Source organism: Pipistrellus hanaki (assembly GCF_964339955.1).
Source record: "Pipistrellus hanaki genome assembly, chromosome: 1".
Classification (NCBI taxonomy): domain Eukaryota; kingdom Metazoa; phylum Chordata; class Mammalia; order Chiroptera; family Vespertilionidae; genus Pipistrellus; species Pipistrellus hanaki.
In genome coordinates, this window is record NC_140503.1 from 44615266 (window position 1) to 44639435 (window position 24170).

The 24170-nt window shown below is 39.4% G+C and overlaps 1 protein-coding gene across 2 annotated transcripts in view; it reads right to left on the reverse strand.

Moving 5' to 3' along the window:
* Nucleotides 1-2920: 2920 nt before the first annotated feature.
* APH1B (aph-1 homolog B, gamma-secretase subunit) overlaps nucleotides 2921-24170 on the reverse strand; it is a 34643-nt gene continuing 13393 nt past the window's right edge. Inside the window, exons 4-6 of one of the 2 annotated variants that reach the window (XM_084894240.1) lie at nucleotides 23154-23276; nucleotides 10811-10938; nucleotides 2921-6170 (exon numbers count right to left, since the gene is read on the reverse strand). In XM_084894240.1, coding sequence (XP_084750366.1) covers nucleotides 6003-6170; nucleotides 10811-10938; nucleotides 23154-23276 — 419 coding nt within the window. In that variant the 3' untranslated portion in view covers nucleotides 2921-6002. The remainder of the gene's footprint in view (nucleotides 6171-10810; nucleotides 10939-23153; nucleotides 23277-24170) is intronic. The other variant, XM_084894241.1, reaches the window with a different exon arrangement.

Genomic DNA, 24170 nt, shown 5'->3' on the forward strand with positions numbered 1-24170 from the left:
AGACTTGACTTGGGGTGGTAAACACACAATATAATATGCCGATGGTGTACTGTAGAACCTGAAACCTATATAATTTTGTTAACCAATGCCACCACAATAAATTAAAAAAAAATAATGAAACTATGTGCATATGTAAAAATTTTATAAAGAAAAGAAATACGGTGACAGCCTGGGACCTGGGGGTTGGGATCTGAAGTGGAGAGAGTCTTGTGGAATTGAGCCCTTATCTCAGGCAGTTAGTATCAGAACTGCGTTAAATTGTAAAATATCCACAGCGGGCGTCCACCAGGAACTGGAGAATTGATCGGTGTCAGAAGAGTTATGAATAAAGGAAAAGGCATTTCCTTTCATCTCACATCTATTATTCAAAGTAGCTCCCAACGAACTTTCTCATATGTTCTTATTCGAAAGCAAAGATTTAATGAACATCACTGTTTGCTGAGCACAGATTACATGATCGGGATGCAACCATGAGTCCCCATTTTCAGTGATCACTGGTATCACAATCTCACTTGGGGATATAGACAGAAACCACTCATCAAAAAGAAGAGTGGTATGGAGAGAATGCTAGGTGTCCATCAACGGAAGAATGGCTAAGCAAACTGTATGTCCATAAAATGGAATACTATTCAGCAAAAAGTTGCGAATTATTGATACACACAAAAGCATGAGTCAATCTCAGAAAGTTATGTTGGGTGAGAGAAGTCAGACACCAAAGAGCACACCGTGTTATTCCATTTCTACGCCGTTCAAAGCAAGTGGAGCCAGTCTGTGCTGACAGACGGTGGAGCCCGTGGTCCCTGCAGAAGGCAGGGAACCATCTGGGGAAAGGGAATGTTCTCTTCTCCATGGTGCTTACACGTGTGTCGAAACTCATCTAATTATGCTCTTCAAATCTGTGCATTTTACTGTAAGTAATTATTCTTTGATTTTCAAAAATTATGCTAATAAATTACAGTGGAGAAAGCCAACTTTGCTTTTCTGAGTCTAATCAGGGAAGACTTCACAGTGACATTTGAGCAGGACCTTGATGGAGGAATAGGATGTTTTCTTTTGCTTGGAACTAAAACCAAAGGCAAAGATGTGGAGGCCTGAGAGTCCATGGTGCATGGTAAGCAGAGGCCTCTGGGCTGTGTTTGAGAATGTGTGGGAAGGGAGAACAGAAAATGCTGGGAGGCAAGAAAAAGTTGTTGGGATCAGATTGTGAAAGACTTTCAATGACACACACTTTCTAATAAAGACAAAAAATCAAAAAGTGCCTCTTTTATGGTTTTATCTGATTATATAGATAATATATACTCATTGGGGAAAAAAATAAAAATAACTAGGTATAAAGCCAAAGGCAAAACGTTCCTCTTCGGTTCTTGGACCAATGCTCCAACCAGTGAGTCGCATCGCCAGTGCTTAAACTTGTAATTAAATAGACGAATAGGATACGTATCGTATGCTCTATAAGGGCAGGATCACATTTTCACTTTCGTATTCTCAAAATCTAGCACGTCTGGCATGCGAAATATTTGTTGCATGGAAGAATGGCCTATACTTTGCTTTTGCTTCAAACATATTCCAAATATCCTCACTCTTTAATGACTGTAAAGTGTTCTGCTCTTTGAGACAAAGCTCTATTGATAGGCATTTGTTGCAGATTCCTTACAGCTGCAGGACCATTAAGATCCTTGTGTGCCTGGGTGTATTTACATAAGATAAATTCCTAGAAAAGGAATTGCTGGTTCAAAACATGCATATTTCAAAATTTTATAAATATAATAGATTTTGTTAAGTGACCACTCAAAGGATTGTATTAATTTGCTTTGTCACAATATGCTGTTTCCACCATATGCTCAGCAATCCTTGGTATTATCAATCTGCTTCATCTTTGACAACCTAGAATCTAAAAATTATGTGTTTGTTTCGCATTACTTTTATTAATGATTCAGCATTTTATCTTATTTTACTAGTATTGACTACTGCATTTTTCTGTGAATTACATTTATGCCTTTGATAACTTTAAAAAATATATATTTTATTGATTTTTCAGAGAGGAAGGGAGAGGGACAGAGAGCTAGAAACATCGATGAGAGAGACCATAAGCCAATTGAGATGTTCCTTCTATTTAGCATTTTCAATGAGGTGAAGGTAAAATATACACTTCTTTCCAGTGGAGGTTTCTCATGTGTTGAGGCTGGTCACAGGGAAATCCCTGTCCCAACTAAATACCAGAAATAATAATTAAACTAGAGCCACCATTTCAGTGTGGAAAGACCGACAAAATTGTACACAAATCTGGTCTGTTACCAGAGGAATGACACCCCCTCCCCGCTAGCTTACAGTTAGGAGCAAAGAGCCCTCGGTCCTGGGGATATTTCATCGAATAACACAGTCAGCACAGACGGGGGGCCTCATCTCAAACCAGAGTGAACAGGCACTGCATGGTTCTCCGTTTCAGCCACAAAAATCTGCCCAGCCTTTCCGATGGCAAAGGCCACGCTCGACCTCTTAGCTGTCCTGTCTCCTCACCAAGCGGAAGGGGAAAAGGGACTCTATAGGCCGCTCAGGGTCACTGCGAAGAAACTAATCTGCACTCTCCTTGTCTATCAACTCCCATCGTTAGCCACAATAACATGGTATTTTATAAATTCACTATTTTACATTATATTTTTCAAGGTGGGGTTCTAAGATTTTGGAGGACTCTCCTCCACATCTCAAGGAACTTCTATGCATCAAACTGCTTCTGAACAACAGAAATGAAAAGAGGCCTTATGATTTTAGACCAGATAACAAAGGCTTGTCTTTCAAAAAAAAGTCTCAGAGCTGACAGTCATAAACAACAGAATGTACAGCCAAGTTTTATAAAGGACAAAAGCTATAACAACAGATACCAAAGGATACATTATTCCAAAAAAGAGGACACATGGAAAATGGGTAGTGCCAAACAATCTTTTTATTGTTCACCGAAAAATACAGGTCTGGAAAGAGTCTATTGCATTGTGTATTGACTGCAAGGTCTGATATTGCAAGTATATATAACAATAGTATAACATATTAAATGATACATATTGTACATAGAGATAATACCCACCTCTCTAAACACTAATATTTAATAGAATAAAGTAAAAAAGCCTTTCATAAAATGAAAAATGTAAACATTGCAATAATAAACAAAGTGCTCTAAGCAAAGCACTTTAAAATCGTTTGTTGTGACATGTACTCAGTCTACCTGGAGTCAGGAATGGTGGGGACCAGGAAAAACATGGCTAACAAAAACTACAACTCTTAAGAAGTGCTTGAGAGTGCTATCGACTCTATGGATAAGAACACCTAGTATTTATGAATGAATCTGACACTCTGCAAACACTGAAATGTGCTTGAGAATAAAGATATTAAGGTCAGGAACAAATGCCATTTTCTGCGCAGTCTGCAGATATCATCATTTCTTCCTTTCAGCCATGTTTTCATTAAGATGCACTAACAGAGGCTGTCCTGGCCAGACAGCCAGGCCGGGATCGAGGTAACAGAACTTCTCCAGTTACTACTACTAATTTAAATGAATTAAAAATAAATACAAATGTATAGAGAGCAACAAAATCAATCTCTATTATTCACGTGGCAACATATTCAAGAGCTGCAACACTAGTCACATTCCAAGGTCCACTGCATTTCCCTCCAAACCGAGGAAGCTCGGTGTGGAGAACATTCAACATCAACACCACTCCCCCTCTCCAAATACTGTCAGGGTTCAGAAAGCTCATCACAGATAACACATTTTTTAAAAATTGCATCTCAGTGTATATACAGCAACAGAGGAAGACTGTGCACTCCCTCTGGGCTTCCTTGGCATTAGACAAAGCAAGGCTCTGAGGCTATTTGCAACAACAGTGCCGAAGCTAACTATGACAATGCTCACATTCTATGAGAAATCCGGATTACAGGGTTCCTTTATTCATAGGTAATCAAGGACTATTAAGTAACTTCCTGAACTAAGACAACAGTCTCACCATCAAAGAACATTTTCTTCTCACCTGGAAGTTTGTATAAGTGAGATTTTACAATATCTCAGCTTCTTTATTTAATTTGAAACTATCAATGCACAGGGGACATCCTCAGAGGTCAAGTATGAATAATATTAACATTCTCAGATTGTTTTACACTTTACAAGCCAGCAAATACTTTCTCAGACTAACCATTTAAGAGACTTTTAAGTCAATAGTAATAATCAACTATGTATTTTTCTTATTCCGTTCATCAAAAAATATCATGTTCCAATAGGAATAAAGCTCAATTCAGTGGGAATCTTATTCCCCTCAACTCTGCACAATAAATTTCACTGGTCTCTACGACACTGGCTTTTCCTATGACTCTTCTAGTCTAAGGGAAATCTCGTGTTAAGGTGGAAAATTGCAAACTCCAGCAGAACCATTGATATTAGGACTGAAGCAGACTTTAGGAGAAAAACTGTAATTGTTTAGGGGACTAAGCAATTGTTTCTAGCAAGGTTGTAGCCTTGCTAGGAACACAACTGCTTTTAAATCCCTACACTGAGAAGCTCTAATAATTTAAACATATGAAGGAATTTCATTGTAAAAGGTCTGGTTCAACGGTAAGGTTCTAGTCCCCAGAATGACGGTGAGTGGCAGCCCAAAATACTGGCCACATTTCCATTTCGAACGTGTTCGTGACTCTTTCCCCACTGCAGTTTATCCAGTTCTCCCACATGTCCTATCCCTGGTGAGCCCCCCAGTGCTGGGTGTCCCGCTGCACATACGGGATTCGCTGAGGATCACTTTAATGTGCAGGAAACCTCCATTTCACACCATCAGCTTCCTAAAAGCCACCAACTGGGAACCATTTCAAGTGAGTAAAGGCACAACTCACTGGCATTTTCTCTTTAGAAAGGAAATCAAAAGCGTTGTTTAGAAGCTGAACAAACACCTTGGGTGATCTTATAAATGGAGTTATGTATCTGCTACCAAAACTCAGAGACATTTAGTAGATTTACATATAGACTAGGCAGATTACATTAAAGCATGAATTTGGCAGTTGAAAACATATTTTCAATTTTCCACTACACCGCTCAGGGGCAAGTGCTGGTTAGTACCGCCGGGGCGAATCGGTCCACACCACCCTCTTGGTTGGTTTTCCTCATACACCTCCTCCAGCCCCAGGGAACCGGGCGCAGGCACGTCACTTAGCAGCCTGCCTCACTGCTCAAAGGCAGAACAAAGGGATTCACCTCAACCAGCCCAGCAGCTAGCAGTCCGCTGTGCTGCGGGGCCACAAAAAGCCTTAAACTCAGAAGACTCATAGAATTGCATTAAAATTCCTGGCTTTATATCTTCCCAGAAAGTCAGAAAATGATTGGGTTTTAGTTAAACTGAATCTGTGCTAAAAAACAATGTAATGCCTCAGAAAGCAAAATCTAGAATAGAAAGGCTACAGACTGATACAGCTTGTTAGTCAACAGCTTACTTTGGCTAATTATCATAGTACTCCAGTGCAATGTATCACTGCATTTAGAGACACAGTCTACCATGTTCCAATAAAACAGGGTACTAATGAAGTACATGAAAACACTTCATGGCCTTTGTGACTTCAGAACTGGAAAGGACAGAGGCTGGCCAGGACTTGCCGTTCAGCACAAGTGTCAGGAGACAGCTAGACATCTGGGTTCTATTCACTCCTGGTGGTCTCAGCAAGTCCCTATCTGGACACCGATGGTTCTCAACTTGGCTGCACATCAGGCTCTTTGGAGAAGCTTTTAAAAATCACCCAATGCCCAGACCAATTACACCTGGAGGCGGAAGCCCGGAAACCAGTGTCCTCTCTGCTTCCCCGCCAGGCCGTTCACACGTGCAGGCAGGGTGAGCTGCTGCATGAGAGCCGCAGCACAGCCAGATGGTTTTGTTTTCAGTCAGTTCCGCCAGGAGGAGGAATTTTTAGAAAAAGGCACAGTGATGTTTCCTCTAAAGATGCAGCTTGCTGTGTGGAGCGCCGGCTGCGGGAGGCTATCTGGAGCGCTGGCTGTAGAGGAGGAAGTCCTTGTCTTGGCAGAGCAGGTATCGTTTCAGGCTTCGGCGGCTGCCTCCGGCCACGAAGAATGCCCAGGTGCCCATGAGCGGCATGATCATATAGGCCAACACCAGACTTATTTCATACTGAGGATTAAGGAAAGTCTGCAAACGAAAAATAAACCAGCTTGGTAACGATGGCTGGCATATTAAACATGCGAGTAACCAAAGACAAAGGGAGGTAGGAAATACTTTTAATAGCTGGGATGTGTTTCACCAAACATGTGATGTATGTCCTGTCCTGGGGGGACCATGTTCTCATAAAACAGGTGCCAATGAAGTATAAGGACACACAGACTCACCGAGTCAGCGGGCACTGGCCTATAGATCTGTGCTGCGCTGAATTTCAATGGCAACCCTAGGAGGTAATGAGAAGCCAGAACCTACTGGAATGCCCAACGGATGATACATGTCATATAACTGGGCCCAATTTATAATCCTTCAGGGCAAGAACATGGAAGAAAGCCAGACAAGTCCAAATTACTTTAGTATGAGTCCTTAGTATTTGAGGGAACAGCAGCATCTCTTCTTCAGCAGCACAACTGCTGTCAGTCCCAAAAGTTCATTTGAAAAACACGGATGGGGTGCTTAGAGGTACTGGGCTACACAATAGTGAAGACCCTACTTTCTATCCTAATGGAGCTCATACACAATGAGGGAGATATGTAATGAATGAAGAAAAAACTAAATTAATTACATAATTGCAAACTATGATGAATACTAGATCAGAACAGTTATAATTATGATGGTGACAGGACAGGTAAGAATGAGGTGATCTATTAGGGTGGTCAAGGAAGGCCCTGCGGAAGTGGCATTTAAACTGAGACACACAGGAGGAGGAGTGAGCCAGCCTAGTGGAGACCAAGGGAGGGAACAAAGGAGCTCGGCACAGCTGAGTCCCTGAGGAGAGTCCATGTTAATCATGTGTCGGGATGGAGGGGCAGCACATGAGGTAAGGAGTGTGGATTTTATACTCAGTGCAGTGGAGGGCCACAGTGTTTCCTTCTGGTAGGGGAGCTGAAGGACTTGAGTTAGACTTTTAAACTGCAGAAAAAGATTAAAGGGGGCTATGGTGAGAGCAGCGAGACTGGTTAGGAAGGTTTTGTCTGCCTCCACCTACTCTAAGTCCCCATCCTGTACTGGATGAGGAGAGTACAGGATGGGGACTTAGAGTAGGTGGAGGCAGAGATGGAGAGTGGATAAGAACTGACAGGACTTGAGGGGCAGTGAGAGGCCGTGCTTCTGGCTTTAGGTAAATGGTGGTGCTATTTAATGCGACAATAAAGACGTGAGGAAGACCAAGCTTTGAGTCGTGGGTGAGAATCTAGTCCAAAGAGGACATGTTAAGGGTGACATGCCTGTGAGATTTCAAAAGGCAGATGTCAGGTAAGCAGTTAGATACGAGAAGGGGAGAGGAGAGGCCTGGGTTAAAAATAGGAATATAGAGACACAATCCATAGATGGTATTTAAAACCATGGTAATGAATGAAATTACCCATGGAGCTATTGTAGAGAGAAGGGAAAAGAAAAGTCAAGATCAGGCCCTGAGAACATTTGTAAATTGTTTGTGTTGTTCAGTATCACAGGAGCAAATTGGAAGTGTCAACACCATTTCATTGGCCTGATTTATTAAAAAAGAGTCGGCAAGGACTCGGAGCCAGCAGTGGAGTAAGAGGAAATGGGGACAGTGTGATGCAGAAGTCAGAATAGAAAAATGTCTCAAAAAGAAGGTGGTCAGCTCTTTTTAAAGGTTGCTGAGATGAAAACAGAACATTGCCCATTAGATTTGGAGAAATGGAGGTCCTTTTTGACCTTGACAAGTGCAGTTTTAAAGAGGTGGTTGAGCAGAAACTAGATTGGGCTAGAAGTATGAGAGGTGAAGAAGTGAAGACAATTTGGGGGGATCACTCTGAGAAGTTTTGCTGTGATGGGGAACAGGGGAAACGAGGGTGGTGCTGGGAGGGGAGAAGGCAATAATGAAGTTTTATGAAGAGATGTCTGTAAGCTGATACAGAGATGGAAAGGCCGTCGGAGGGGGCAGAGGACAAAGGAGGGAAGTCTTCAATAGGAAAGAATTAGGTCTAGAACCCAAGTGGAGGAACTGACCTTTGATAGGAGGAGGGATTCTCTGCTGGGCCAGGGTCAGGTGGGGAGATAGGTTCCGATGTAGCCTAGCATTTGCACTTAACAAAAGAGAGCATCTGATTGGCCAGTTTGTCACTGCACACCTCTGAGAATCAGAGGCTAGGGTTGTGTCTCCAAAGCTCCTCAAGTTCCTCACCCTCACCCTACCTGCACATGGCTCTGGCTAAGCTCTGGCCGGGGAAATAGCTAATTTTGCAGGTAGCACCCATGTAAAAAGAATGCTTTTCTCAAGAGGCATCTGTGGGCATGGCAGACATTGAACATTTTCTGGATTCTTCTTCAGAATAATTCTATACCTCTAGTCCACTGAATTTTAAGTAAAAAACATAAAGAAAAAATTGATTAGACTACATTAAATAACTTTTGTTCATAAAAAGACCACATCAGGAGACTGTAAACACAAACTACACTGTAGAAGAAGTTATTTGCAATGCATAAACCTGACAAAGTCCTGTTTTAAAGAATATAGGATGTCCCCCCCCAAAAATGTATACACTCTTTAACAGCTGATAGCCCAATTCTGAAAAGGAAATATATTTTACTAAGTGAAGATTTGACTTTACACAGTTACCATTGTATTAAGGGTAACATTGGTAGCCGGTACCACTGGAAGGTTTTAAGTAGGAGAGGCAGTAACACTGGGTCAGAGGACAAGGAGGCCAATATAAGAAAACCTGATACAAATTCAATGTGTCTATACATTTTTTTGGACATTCTATATATAAAGAACCTCCCCCCGCCTAAAAAAATCCAAACAAAATAGACAGACGACATAATAGAATGATGGGCAAGAGACCAGAACAGGCACTTCACGAAAGGATTATCCAAATGGCCAGTAACGACATGAAGACATGCTCACCCTCACATTCAGTCCAGGATGCTTTCTCCAGACCAGCTGCAGAACCACATCTACTTCAAGTCTTTGCTCAAATGTCACCTTCACTGAAGCCTATGGTGACCACCTAATTCAAAAATTCGCACCCCTCCACCTCCCACACTCGGGATCCCTTTTAACTCCTCCTCTTCTCCTTTCTTTCACAGTACCTAACAATTTCTAGATACTATCTAATTTCTCATTACGTCTATTGCTTATTAGATTATAATCCTTACTAGATTATAAAGGCAGGGATCTTTGTTTTGGTCACTAAACTGTTTTGTTCGCCTAAAACAGTACCTGGAACATGGAAGGCACTTAATAATTGTCAAATGAACAGTCAATTGGATTCATAAGAAGGACATTTGCTTTTTCATGTAACTTCCTTTCTGGTTATAAAATGTATGTTGTAAAAAAATTGGAACATGCCAAAAATTATAAAGAATTAAAAGAATCTACCCAGAGATAAATTTATTTGATATTTTAACGTACTCTCTTTCCAATCTTTTTTTTTTTTTTCATGAAGATTTGACTTTAGACAGTTGCCATCGTATTAAGGGTAACGTTAGTATCCTGTGCCACTGGAAGGTTTGAGGTAGAAGAGGCAGTAAGACTGGGCCAGAAGACAAAGAGGCCAGAATAAGAAAACCTGATACAAATTCCAAATGGATGGGGAGGAGAGAAACATAGACAGGGCACCATCAGAAGAAAGCTTTTACATCCTTTAGATGAGGAATAAGAAGGGTCTGGACAAGGCAGTGATGAGAATGATTCTGATGTAAATATCGGACAAACTGTAATAAAAGTCAGGCCCAAGACATACAAAATTACTTTTAAAATGTATCTGGCCGAAACCGGTTTGGCTCAATGGATAGAGCGTTGGCTTGGGGACTGAAAGGTCCCGGGTTCGATTCTGGTCAAGGGCATGTACTTGGTTGTGGGCATATCCCCAGTAGGGGGTGTGCAAGAGGCAGCTGATCGATGACTCTCATCGATGTTTCTAACTCTCTATCTCTCTCCCTTCCTCTCTGTACAAAATCAATAAAATATATTAAAAAAATGTATCTGGTCAAGTTTTCTTGTTAAACATTATTACTCTTGAAAACTGGCATTATTATAATGTCAGAGAGAAGGGATTGAAATTGTCACTCTTGTTATTGATCAGTTAGAGTAAAACTGATACAACCCTGTAGACAGTATTTTAGCAATTTGCATCAAGAGCTTTAAAAATATTCATAATATTTTTTTAACTTTATAATTCCACTCCGTGGAACAATATATTTTAAAAATTTCATGTACAAAGATGTCCAAGACAGCGTTAAAATAACCAAAAGTAGAAACAGGAGGGATTAGTCAGTTAAGCAATCTATGATGCAATTTTTATTATATAAAGCCATTAAAATTTATATATTAAAATATTTATAAGAACATGGAGATTAAGATGTGTTACATAACAAAGCATAATTCAAGACTATTTCAGGTTTGACTGTCATTAAAAAGACAGACAGTAGGGAAAAATCTTTAATGAGATCAATCAACAAATAATAGTTGTCTTTCTGTAGTAAGACTTAGATGACTTATCTATCATTCATCCATTCTTTCAAGTAACATTTCTGAATTTCCTTATTTTCCCATGAGCATGTACTTCATTTAGGGTGGAATCTACCCCTGCAGACAGGTGGACTTGAGCTCCAAAAACCAGTTTGAGCACAGTGGCCGTACTCACCAGGGCTGACACCAGCAGGTGGGTCAGAATAACTGCAAGAAGGGGGTGCCAGTTTTTCTTCTCACAGCCATCAAAAAATACAATGCCCCAGAACACGTGCAGCAGTATGATCACCAGCGTCATGAAAGCTGAAAGACAGCCACCCATTAGTGCTCAGGCATTGGACCAGCAGACGCCAAAGCCCACTGAACACCTCACCCGGCCATGGTACACAGGCTCTTGGGGTTCCACACCATTGGAGGAGCTTCACTGACACCTGACCGAAGAAGGACCAGGTCACACATTTGCTCAAATGTAATTTGGAAAACAACATTTCTAAGCCAGGGGTCATCTCTGCAGCAGCTTCTCTAGAATGTGAACCTGTTAAAAGTCAACTTGAATCTGGCTTTCAAGAAGTGTCTCTGACCCCTAGCCAGTTTGGCTTAGTGGATAGAGTGTTGACCTGGGGACTAAAGGGTTCTGGGTTCAGTTCCAGTCAAGGGCACGTAACTCAGTTGCAGGCTCTATCCCTGAGGAGCATGTGTAGGAAGCAACCAATCAATTCTCTCTCTCTCTCCCCCTCCCTTCCATTCTCTCTAAAAATCAATGGGAAAATATCCTCAGGTGAGGATTAACAACAAAAATAATAACTTTCTCTGAGGAATGAAATAAAACTATTGTAATATCTAATCAGCTTTTTCTAAATTAAGCCTTCCACACTAATTAAGAGACACTTTTCTCAATTAAATGGAATATCTTTTGTTTGTTTTTTATTTGTTTGTTTTTGTTAATCCTGACCCGAGGTTATTTTTTCCCTTTTTTTTTTTTTTTTTTTTTTTTTTTTTTTTTTTTTTTTTTTTTTTTTAGGGAGAGTGGGAGAGGGAAATACAGAGAGAAACATCAATGTGAGAGAAACACATCAATTGGTTGCCTCCTGCATGAGCCCTGACCAGGGCCCAGACCAGGGAAGAGCCTACAACCAAGGAGTGTGTCCTTGACAGGAAACAAACCCGGGACTCTTTGGTCTGTAGGCTAAGGCTCTTACCCTGAGCTAAACCAGCTAGGGCAGGAATATCTTTGTTTTAAACAAGTTTTCACTAAAATAAAATTTCTCCTTGGATTTTTTAAAAATACCAAATGGAAGAATAAAAATATTCAACATTGCAATAATTAAAATTCTTCTGAGGCAACTGAAATTTAATTTGATTAGCACATATAGCTTTTCCTGTGGAATATTGTGGGTGTGTGTACCTGGATAACATTCTTCATTTTAAAACATGAAGTTCCACATATTCTGAAAGTTTTAACATGAAAAAAGAAAAGGCAAACAGAGTTCCCCTTTTTTCCCATGTAATAAGACACCATTAACACCTACCAGTTTGGCAAAAACTCAGGTCTGATGCTTCTCTTTCACACTGCTGGTAGGAAAACAATCTAGCATTATCTCCTAAAGTTAAAAATTTGCACACTCTATTTCACTCCAGCAATTCCACAGCAGTTAGTTCTTAAATCAATAGATCACTAGCGCCTGAGAACTTATTAGAAACACAACTTTTCTTGGGCCCTGGCCAGTGTTGCTAAGTGATTAGAGCATCGGTCTGTGCATTGAAGGGTCTTGAGTTCCATTCCCAGTCAAGGGTATGTACCTGGATTGAAGGTTGAATCCCAGACCCCTTTGGGGCGTGTGCAGGAGGCAATTAATCAATGAATCTCACATCGATGTTTCTCTCCCCTCCTCCGCCATCCCTTCCAATCTCTCTAAAAATCAATGGCACAATATCCTCCAGTGAGGATTAATAAAACAAACAAACAAGCAGTGCAAATTTTTGGGACTCACCCCACACTTCCAGAATTAGACACGATGAGCCCAGGAATTTGTTTAAATAGACCTTCAGTTAATTCTGATGCAGTCAAGTTTGAGAACTACTGCTCTAGAGAAACTCTCATATATTTGCACAAGGTATACACACACACACACACACACACACACACACACACACTAGAGGCCTGGTGTATGAAATTCATGTATGGAGGGAGGGCTCCCTCAGTCTGGCCTGTACCCTCTCCAATCAGGGATCCCTGTGGGATCCAGCCTAAACCACCCTGGTCACCTCCTAACTGCCCCCCTGCCAGCCTGGTTGCCCCCTAACTGTCTGGAAGGAAATTGGACATCCAGAAGATGTCTGGTAACCTGGTCTAATTAGCCTATTACCCTTTTATTAATTTAGATTAAGTATACAGTTAATAATGCAGATTTTTTCAATAGATGGAATTACACATATATTGATATATATGCGATTTGATATGTATGTTATTTTGTTGTATTGATAGCAAGCTTCAAAACTTCATATGTCAAATTTTCTGAAGGTGTTAACATCATAGATATTTTTACATTTAAAAATGTCAAATTTCATGCCAAAAAAAGAAGTTTTAATTCATCACTTTATTTTGAAGAAAAGTGCTGTTGAAAGTTATTGTATACTTCAGGAAGCTTATGGTGAACATGTTCCATTTCAAGATACTTGTGAATGCTGGTTTAAATACTTTAAAAGTAATGATTTCAATGTGAAAGACAAATAACATCCAAGTCAACCGTAAAGTTTGAAAACCAACAATTACAAACATTATTGAATGAAGATGCATGTCAAAATCAAAAGCAGCTTGCAGAAAGATTAAATGTTGCTCAGCAAACAATTTCCAATCATTTACAAGCAATGGGAAAGATTTTAAAGGAAGGAAAATGGGTGCCACATCAACTGAACAAAAGACAAATGGAAAACCGAAAAGTCATCAGTAAAATGTTGCTTCAACGGCATGAAAGAAAGTCTTTTTTTTTTTTTTGCATAGGATTATGACTGGCAATGAAAAGTGGATTTATTTTGAGAATCTCAAATGCACAAAAACATGGGTTGACCCAGGTCAACTTTCAACATCAACTGCAAGGCCGAATCACTTCAGAAAGAAGACAATGCTCTGCATTTGGTGAGATCAGGGAGGTGTGGTGTATTATGAGCTTCTAAAACCAGGTGAAACCATTAATACTGATCACTATTGACAACAAATAATCAATTTGAACCATGCTTTGAATGTGCCAGAAGACACAGCAAAGTAATTTTGCTTCATGATGATGCACCATCACACACTTCAAAACCAGTTAAAGACATGTTAAAAAATCTTGCCTGGGAAATAGTAACCCACCCACCGTATTTACCAGACCTTCTCCTTCAGATTACCACTTGTTTGGATGGATGGCACATGCACTTTCTGAGCAGCACTTCTAAACGTACAAAGAAGTGGAAAATTGGGTCTCTGAATGGTTTGCCTCAAAACAAGGCAAGTTCTATTGGGACGGTATCCACAAATTACCTAAAAGATGGGGGAAATGTGTAGCTAGCGATGGGCATTACTTTGAATAAAGCACTTTTGATGTTTCTCTTGAAGTTATCGTGTTTTCTTTTATTATAAAATTCGAATTATTAGCCGATACACCTTTAGTATATGACTATTTACATCAGCACTATTTGTAATAACAAAAAATGTCCCTCATTACCAGAATACATAGACTATAGTATATTCACACATGGAATACTATATGATCTATAATATAAATGATCTCAAGAATATAATGCTGAGTGGGGGAAAAACATTTTGTGGGAAAATGACTATTATTTCACTTATACAAAGTAAAATATACACAAAACAATATTAAAAAGATCTAACAGTTGTGTTTTGAGAAAAGCAAGTTGTTACATCTAGTGATAGTATGCCATCCTTTCTGTAAATGCTGGTAAGTACTTTAAAGAAGAAGAGGGATTTTTTAAGCTGAGGACAAGGTTGATTAAACTAAAATGATGTCTTTTAATCCCAGTGTTGATCCTGGAAAGGGAAGCTGCCCTGAAGACAGATGTCTGGTGAAGGATGGTGCAGAGTTGAAACCACTGAAGACACTCAGAAGTCAAGATTATATCGGAAATTACCATCTACACAGGCTCAAATGTTCACACTCTGTTTTTCTAAAACCTAGATGTCAATCAAATGACAAGAGAAAGCAATGACACCATAAATGTGTCATCTGTTTGTCAGCTTATGTTTGCCCTTCTGTCTATGCATTACCACAAACATTAAAACCAGCCAATCATGCTCCCAAGTCTTGGAGTTACAGCTACTTGGGAAAATGCTCCAACTTAGGGAATTTTCAGTCCATTCTCATCCAAAAGAGCATCCTTCCGTGAGTTTCACACAAAGATCCTTAGCTCTGACCTTCCTTCCAAATTCCAAGCCCACATTTCTGTTTGCAAGGCCCTTTCCTGCTAAAAACATACCTTTGATGGATTGGCCCTATCTCCAAAGTCAAGCCTACATCTATGCCTGTCTGTGGCAGGCACTGATCTAAGCACTGGGGGTATCATGGTGCACAAACACAGCCTCGCCTGGCTGTATTCTTCATTGGTTAAGCATTGACCTATAAACTAGGAGGTCACAGTTTGATTCCTGGGTTTTGGGCTCGATCCCCAGTAGGAGTCATGCAGGAAGCAGCCAATTGATGATTCTCTCTCATCATTCTCTCTCTCTCTTTCCCTCTCGGAAATCAATAAGAATATATTAAAACAAAACAAAAACACAGTCTCATGGAACTCTCCCTACCTTTACCGTTTACTGTCTTATTAACACAATATCTGACCTCTTGAGCAATTATTAAAACAGACATTTCTACTTGACTGCTTATTTATTCAGCTAGCACTAGTTTCTGGCAGACTCCCTTGGTCATCATAAGTCTTTACTATTGCAATGTGCTATTTAGAATACTGGGATTTTATTATTTATTCTCTCCACAACTGGTTCAAGGTCCAACAGAAATGGGACCTGGATATCTAAACTATTCTGCCACATACATACATACCATTTGATATGTCTCTCTAGTAAGTGGAATTAACTCCAACTAGAAATGAATATTTACAAAGAGTATCTATAAGATACTATCTTTTAATTACAAAACTGTTCTCATTTCTGTTCCTAAATATAAAATTCTAAAGGTCTTTCAGTGAATCTAACACTAAAATTTATTTTGCTCTAATATTCTTAAAAGTAAAAAAAAAATTTTTTCTCTAAATTAACCGTAAGATTATCAAAATTAGCTTATAATCCAGATTAATGAAAGGAGCTTCCTGCTTTTGCAATATTTTGAAACACTAAAAGATTAACAATTCTAATAAGTATTGTATGTGTGAAACTGTAGCTGTCTGGTTTGATAATGTACTTCCTGTACTGATAATTTTTTTAAAAATCAAATTCTCTTGGTACAAAATATTTCAATCTAACCTATTTTTAAGTAAAATGTTTCAGTGTTATCTTTAAGAGGCTACATTTAGCTGTTTGGTTCTTTTGTCCCTCCTGAATATACCCCAAATACACAGATTCGTAAATATCTTCATTTCCCCCTTTCTCGTTCCTGATTTCTACTTCTCTGTCCCTGCAAAGACAATCACCTAAGATAGCAACTAATCCTATAACTGTATCCTGCCAGCACGGAAGTTGCTATCTTCTGGCTCCCTGTACAAATTCAGAGAATCTCTCACCATGCCAGAAAGAGCCAAGGGCTGTTGCTGGGTGAGGGCAGCAACAGAAAGGATGTCACTAACAATGGGCTTCAGACTCTTCTTCTAAATAAGAGAAGAGTCTGGAGTGTCAAGGTTCTGTGACACTCCTCCATCCCTCTTGGTTACAAAATCTCTCTGGATTCAGTCTCTAATGACCTAGACCAAGTAGAAGTCAGGCCACAAAACTAAATTAAATGAAAATGCCTTTCCTGTAACAGGGATTTAACTTGAAGTCTTTGTTTTAACAAATGTAAGAGAATTTTATGACCTGCTTTATTGTAATATAGACGTACATTTATTACTAGTCAAATAACATTCTCCAAGATTAAAGAGACATTTTGAAAATCATATGATAATACATTGTTCATAAGAAAGACATAGAACTGTCTCTTAATACCAACTATATCATAAAGGAGACGTCCTGAAAACAATTTGAATGACTACAGGTTTTTAAGTAGCAGTTGATATTTTATATTTATGAATATGCCCCTAAAGTATGTTTATGAGCCAAAAAGACTACCAAGGATATAATTTTATGCTTAAAATCCCTCTGGCAAATGTTGAAAATAAAGAAATTCTCTCCTCAAATTAGCTCATCAGTGTGGAGTCAGGGGGAAGCCCCTTAGAAGTTGAATGATCTAAACACCTATGCAATGAAAAAAGTAGATCCCACAGGGTCCACTTCAAATGATTCCATTTTAGAAGTTTGTTTCATTAAAACAGTCTCTGTAGGAATGTTCATTCTCAAACTGAACCCAAACCTGCCTTCTAACTCAGTGATTCTCAGCTAGGATGATTTTGCCCCCAGGGGACGTTTGTCAATGTCTGTAGACATTTTTGGTCACCACAACTGGGGGTGGGGTGCCTCTGACATATAGTACATAGAACCAGGGGTACTGTTGAACACCCTATAATACACAAGACAGCCCCCCAACAAAGTATCATCTGACCCAAATATCTATAGAACTAAGAAAGGCTAGGATCATTGTTGATCCTAGGAAAGCTCTTGAAGAATCATAAGTCAACTCTTTTTTTCCATAAGTGACACATTTAAAAATACTTGAAACTCTATATTAGTCAGTTATTGTCACAAAAATGCTACATAATAAACCACATTAAACTCATTGGCTCGAGTTGCCAGTGGGAGCATGGGGTCTAAAGTAGTGCTCACTGACAGTGAGTGTGGGCTCTCTATTCCTTTGTATTCATGCTTCATTGATTGACTTCTTGAAATTAACTAGGACTTTCCCAAGTTTATTCAGGTCTGGAATAGTTTCAGCACCATCAGAGTTAACTTTTCTTTAAATGTCTGTTCCAAAGTAGCCCTCAAACTATCTATTCCTCCTGTCATATGTAAAGCAAAAGCAAGCCCATAAGAACTTGGGTGGAGATTTAAATAGAAGTTGGAGATAAGATTTGTAGTGGGACTGAATGTGCACTAGGAGACAAAGGAAAGAATTGGGAATTACTCCAAAGTTTTTGACCTGAGCAACAGAAGGGATGGAAGTGCATCAACTGAGAAGGCTACTTGGTCTCTGCAGACTTGATGGTTTATCACAGACTACTGGAGACTACACTAGGCCACGGTTTAGTGAAAGGACTTTTTAGAAGTATCGTTTTCCATTCTGCTATTTGAACAGCTTGAAAAAAGACTATTACATGACTGATGTAATGAAAACACACAATGAAAAAATACATTTAATGATAAAATTGATAACGTATTACAGCATATAGAGTATCCTTGTGTCAAAGCCAGTGCAGTTAGCTGTGATCATTTATTATAAGAAACTAGAGCATGGATGGACCTGAAGATTATTACGCTAAGTGAAATAAACCAGTCAGAAAAAGACAAGTATCATCTGATCTCACTTATATGTGGAATCTATAGAATAATAATAAGTTAATTAACAAACAAAATATAAGCAGAGGCATGGATACATGGAATAGACTGACATCTGTCAGAGGAAAGGGAGTTGGCTGGGGGCTGGATGAAAGAACGTGAAGGGATTTTAAAAAACATACATGTTGCCGGGACCGGTTTGGCTCAGTGGATGGAGCGTCGCCTGTGGATTCAAGGGTCCTGGGTTCGATTCTGGGCAAGGGCATGTACCTTGGTTGCGGGCACATCCCCGGTATGGGGTGTGCGAGAGGCAGCTGATCGATGATTCTTCTCATCGATGTTTCTGACTCTCTTTCCCTCTCTCTTCCTCTCTGTGAAAAATCAATCAAACATATTTAAAATAAAAAATAAAAAAATAAAAAACATACATGTAACACAAAGACACACACAACAGTGTAGTGACAGCCAGAGGGGAAATGGGTTGGAGGTAGGTAGAGGTGTGCAAAGGGGCAATAAATGGGGATAGAAATAGGCTTTGCTTTGGGTGATGGGCATACGATGCAGTGTGCAGATAATGTTTGTTGAGTTGTAGATTTGAGACCTATATGGTTTTGTGAACCCATGTCACACCAATCAATTCTATAAAAAATAAAATAAAAATCTGGAGGGAGGATCCAAGATGGCTGCACAGGTAAACACCTAACCGCAGCCGCACACAACAATTTCAATAAAATACAACTAAAATATAAAATGGACATTTCCCAGAGCTACAGGAAAGTCGACTGACTGGAAATTCTACAACAAGAAGGAAAGAGAAAACCAGAAGGAAAAGCAGAGGAGCTGTAAAAGCCGAAGGTACGGAGACACGCGGCGCACACAGAAAGGACAGAGCTGGAGAGGAGGGAGGCTGAGTGCCTGGCTGGCGTTCCCTAGCAGGAAGGAGACAAAAGCTCCGGACTGTGCTGGGCCCCAGTTCCGACTGCTCTGAACCCCAGGTCTAGGCCAGACCCCGGGGACCCAGGCTCAAACAGAGGGCAGGCCAACCATACAAGTGATTTTTAAGACTCTGACTTACATCACTTCCACTAATCAGCCAATACAAGACACATGTATGAGCTCAAAGTCAGGGTCAGGGAAATACATTCTGGCTACCATGAGGCCAGGCAAGGATGTGGCTGTATAATTCTGTTATAGAGAAATGACAAATTGGAACAAAAATGGAATCTCCCACATTCCTCACACTTTCATTTTTCTTCAAGCTCAATATTTCTCCTTCCTTCAATCATACCCCATACGAAACAGCTTCCAGATTGTTCACTGTACTGACAATGTTCTGTACCAATTTTAGTTCTTCAGTATACCTGTTAAATACAATGCTAGGAACTAAACTCAACATTCCACACGTGCTCAGACCATACTGATTTCTCCTCCAGAAAGGCCGGTGATCTTTCTGTGCCATGTTGCGCCAGCAGCAGCCTCAGGCCTCTCATGTTTACCGTGTCTCCTGATTGCATCATTTTCTCTTGTGCTTGATTTAATCTCTTGCTGTTTTGTACAGTAACATGCTGTACAGGCTTGTAGCCATAGAGCAATAGGCTATTCCGTATAGTGTAGGTGTGTAGCAGGCTACATCCTCTAGGTTTGTGTAAGTACAGTCTGTGACATTCACACAAGGACAAAACTGCCTAGCGACTCATTTCTTAGAACATAATCCCCAGTGCATGACTGTATTCATCCATTAATTCTACTCAAATACCATTTCCTCCATAAGCTGTGCCTAGTGGGTGAAGGCCTGGGAGGGGAGCAGATATGGGCTAGAAGGAATCAATGGAGAAAAAAGGGGACATCTGTAATACTTTCAACAGTAAAGAGAGTCCTAGCTGGTTTGACTCAGTGGATAGAGAACTGGCCTGTGGACTAAAGGGTTCCAGGTTCGATTCCAGCCAAGGGTACATATCCAGGTTGCTGGCTCGATCCTCAGTGTGGGGCATGCAGGAGGCAGCCGATCAATTATTCTCTCCCATCATTGATGTTTCTATCTCTCTCCCTCTTCCTTCCCTTCTGAAATCAATAAAAATATTTAAAAAATAAAGTTAAAGAATAAAATAAATATTTATGGATCTACCTAAAAACAAAATATTCCACAAGGTGCTGAGGATACTGCAGTGAATAAGACAGATAGTCCTTAGCATCTGGTTAGAGAGAAAGAACTAAAGAAATGACTCCACAGTTGACCAATTAATACAACTGCAGTCAGTACTACAAAGGAGAAGTACAATAGCATCTGAGCATGGGTTAGAGCCTGTGTTCTGTGTGCTTATAGAACTTTCTTATCATAGTGTTTATCGCACTTTAATTAGCTGGTTGTCCTTATTCCCTGCTACACTTACTGGGCTGTCTTTTCATAGCTTGGTATAACTCCTATTGAATAAAAGTGCTTAATAATTATTTTTGAAATGACCAAATGGACTTGTTCAGAATATGAAATTAATGAGCAGGATAAGACTTGAGCTTAGGACTCAGATTCCCATACTTTTGCCTCTATACAGCTTTACCAAGTTAATGCTAGCCTACTACACAATTACAAATAAAAGAAAAAACATATACATGCATGTGCTATTAATAAACTATACCTACCTGTAACATGAAAACCTATGCACATACAGCTATCATGTATTCTATATCTTACACTAATGTAGGTATACTAATTAATGGCCCCCATATTCCTTATTGATATTGGAATATGTTAAACAACATATAAGCTTATAGATTTAACTGAAAAATTCAAAATGAGCTCAGGCCTAAATAAATGGTAATTATGGCAATCATAAATAACAAATACAAAAATATACAAATTAGGAGTTATTTTAAAATACGATAAAAGGCAATTTCTTAAATGTATAACTCAAAATTTATGCTACTAAGAACAATGTTATAATAAATAAGAAACTCTTGCACATGATAAAGTAACAGCTGTTCTTTCAGTCTATAGGTCCATATTCACAGCAGGTCAGCCTGCCACCATAAACTTAGACATTAAAATACTTTCTTTTAAAAAATATATATATATCTTCATTGATTTCAGAGAGGAAGGGAGAGGAGAGAGAGATAGAAACATCAATGATTAGAGAGAATCATTGATCGGCTGCCTCCTGCATGCCCCATACTGGGGATCGAAACTGCAAGTCGTGTATGTGTTCTCACCAAGAATCAAACCGTGACCTCCTAATTCATAGGTCAACACTCAACCACCTAGCCAGGCCAACCAACCAAATATTTTCTTTTCTTTAAAAATTTCTGTGAATTTATAGAAATTACAAATACAATCCTCAAATTACTAGCATATGTTTCTTTTACCTTCTCCCAGAAGAATTACTGAAAGCTAGTCCAAGGAAAACAGCCTAGCTCACTAAAGTGAATTAGCACCCTCTAGTGAGAAAAGGAGGCAGAAGAACACTATTTCATATCTAAAGGTTGTTGATGTAGCATTATAACAGGCCAATTTAAGAAAATATAGAAAACTGGTACAGTAACACCCTCTCCTGATTGGCTTTTGTTCCTTTACTAGTATATTAGAACCTAACATACTTTAGCTATTAATATCACATTTACTCTAAGAAACTGGCACTCGGTACTATAATCATTAAAAATATTCTAATTACGGAATGTTTTTAAAAAGATCGTTTGCTATGTTGGAAGCACCACTAAATAAGTATGGCCCATTAATCCACTTTCCCAGCGTCATCATGTAGTCAGATGCACAGGGCCTTGACTTTATCCTGCAGACGTTGGGGAACCATTACACATTTTTCTATAGTTTGGTGGCTGCATACAGGATAGATTCACATGGAAAGTGGAGGTTGATGATAGTGATCAAGACAGGAGATGCCCAGGCCTGAATCGAAATGGTGAACAAGTGTCCAGTGGATTTGAGGATCACAACAACATGCAGAATGTCTCTAAACTTCTGCAGCAATATTTTTTTAAATTTGGTCATACCTCTGTATATCTTTTCTATTCCTAAACTGTACTAAAATGCTTAATCATTTTTTTAGTCTTGTTCTTACTATAAAGGTAACTTCCTTGAGGATAGAAATTACCTCAGGGAAGACAATAAATAATTATTTAATTTGAAGAATGTGTGAAATGTTATTTCAATGATATAACTTGTGCAGATAAAAAAACATATGGTGAGTTTTTTTTTGTTTTTTTTTTAAAAAAGTACTTTTAAAAGATTCTTCTTGTGAAATTAAGGAGAAATTTTATGTTAATTGTGTACATTACCAACTCTCAAATGTGATCACTGCATCATGATGACAATTTTTTTCTTGTGGATAAAAAAGCTCTTTGAAATGAGTTGGTCCTTTTATACTGCATCTGTGAGTTTTAAAAGTCAACTCACCTATTATCATTTTTCCTCTCAATTTCTTTTTAAAAATATAGTATGATTTATTTTTAAATGTTGGAAATGTGTTTTCCTAAAAATAGGAAAACAAAACATTACCTTTCTTTCAGATACATACATGAAGGTAAAACTTTCTAAACTAAACATGTGTACATGTTAAACTTTCATACCTGATTAAACTAGGAAATTAATAATTCAGAATCGGGTTACCTGCAGGAAGGAGTGGTGAGGAACATGGGACTCTCATTCTCTGCTAATGTTCTAGTTCTAGCCTGTCCCAGGCCTTCACCGCCCTATTGCCTGTGCCCATGGATTATTAGTGTATGCATACAAATTCTTTGTGTGATCTCTTCCTCTCAAAGTTTTTAATTTCCTATCCTTTATTTTGTGATGTCTAACAGTATTTTGCCTTTAGAAAATATAACATAAATTTCTATTCACTTGAATTCCTAAGCCAGAGAACTCTAACAGGATGATCAGTTAGACCAGAAGCTTAAACATTCACAGCTACCAGGCACATACCTGAATACAGGAAGAAGTAGGGAGAGTCTCCATGAATGCCCACTGTGCCTGGTCCCAGGGAGTCAGACAGGGTGTTCACAAAGGAAAATACTCCACTCATGATTCCAAAGCCCAGGCCAGAAACTAAAGAGGAAGAAAAATATTGTTAAACCCTTTCACACTGTGATTTGTCTTCAGATTTCCAAGGACTGGGACATACTATTTTGTGGAAGGGGGAAAGGTGCACATGCTATTGGGGAAAGAGTGGAAAGCTGGCTCGGAAGAGGCAGGTGCTTGGCTAAATGATGAATTGAGTGAGAAGAGGAAAGGGAATGAAGAGTGGGAGGTAGCAGAGAAATGAAGAAGATCTACACAGAAGCAATAGGTGAAATGGGAAGGATACGATGCTGAATCTCGGGCTTTAGTTTATAACAGAGCCTAAGTTTGATGGCTTAGAACTAGGAACTGTCCTTGAAGTGTGACTGCAGTGTAAGAGTTGATCCCTGGGCCAAATTGGCTGATTCAACTTACAGACCTAGATCCAATTTTAAAAACATAATTCTAGCCTTGGCTAGTGTGGCTCAGAGGTTAGAACATCAACCAGAGCACCAAAGGCTACAGGTTCGATTCCTGGTCAAGGGTATGAACCTGGGTTGCCGTTTGCTCCCCACCCCAATCAGGGTGTGTGCAGTACGCAGTGTCAATGTTATCTCTCTCACATCTGTGTTTCTCTCTCTCTCTGCCCGCCCCCCTTCACTCTCTCTGAAAAGCAATGGAAAAAATATCCTCATGTGAGGATTAACAAGCTCCCCCCCCCGCAAAACACACACACACACACACACACACACACACACACACACAAAACATAATTCTAAAAAATATGCAGAGGTATTAACTATAGCAATATGATGAGTCCTCCTAGTACAGCTAGAGTCATGGTAACCACCCAGAGAAGGTAACAGTACCTCATTTAGAAATCGTTAGTTAACTGGAGTGTTCAACACTTAACTCTCCCAAACCTGGCTAATATTTAACGGA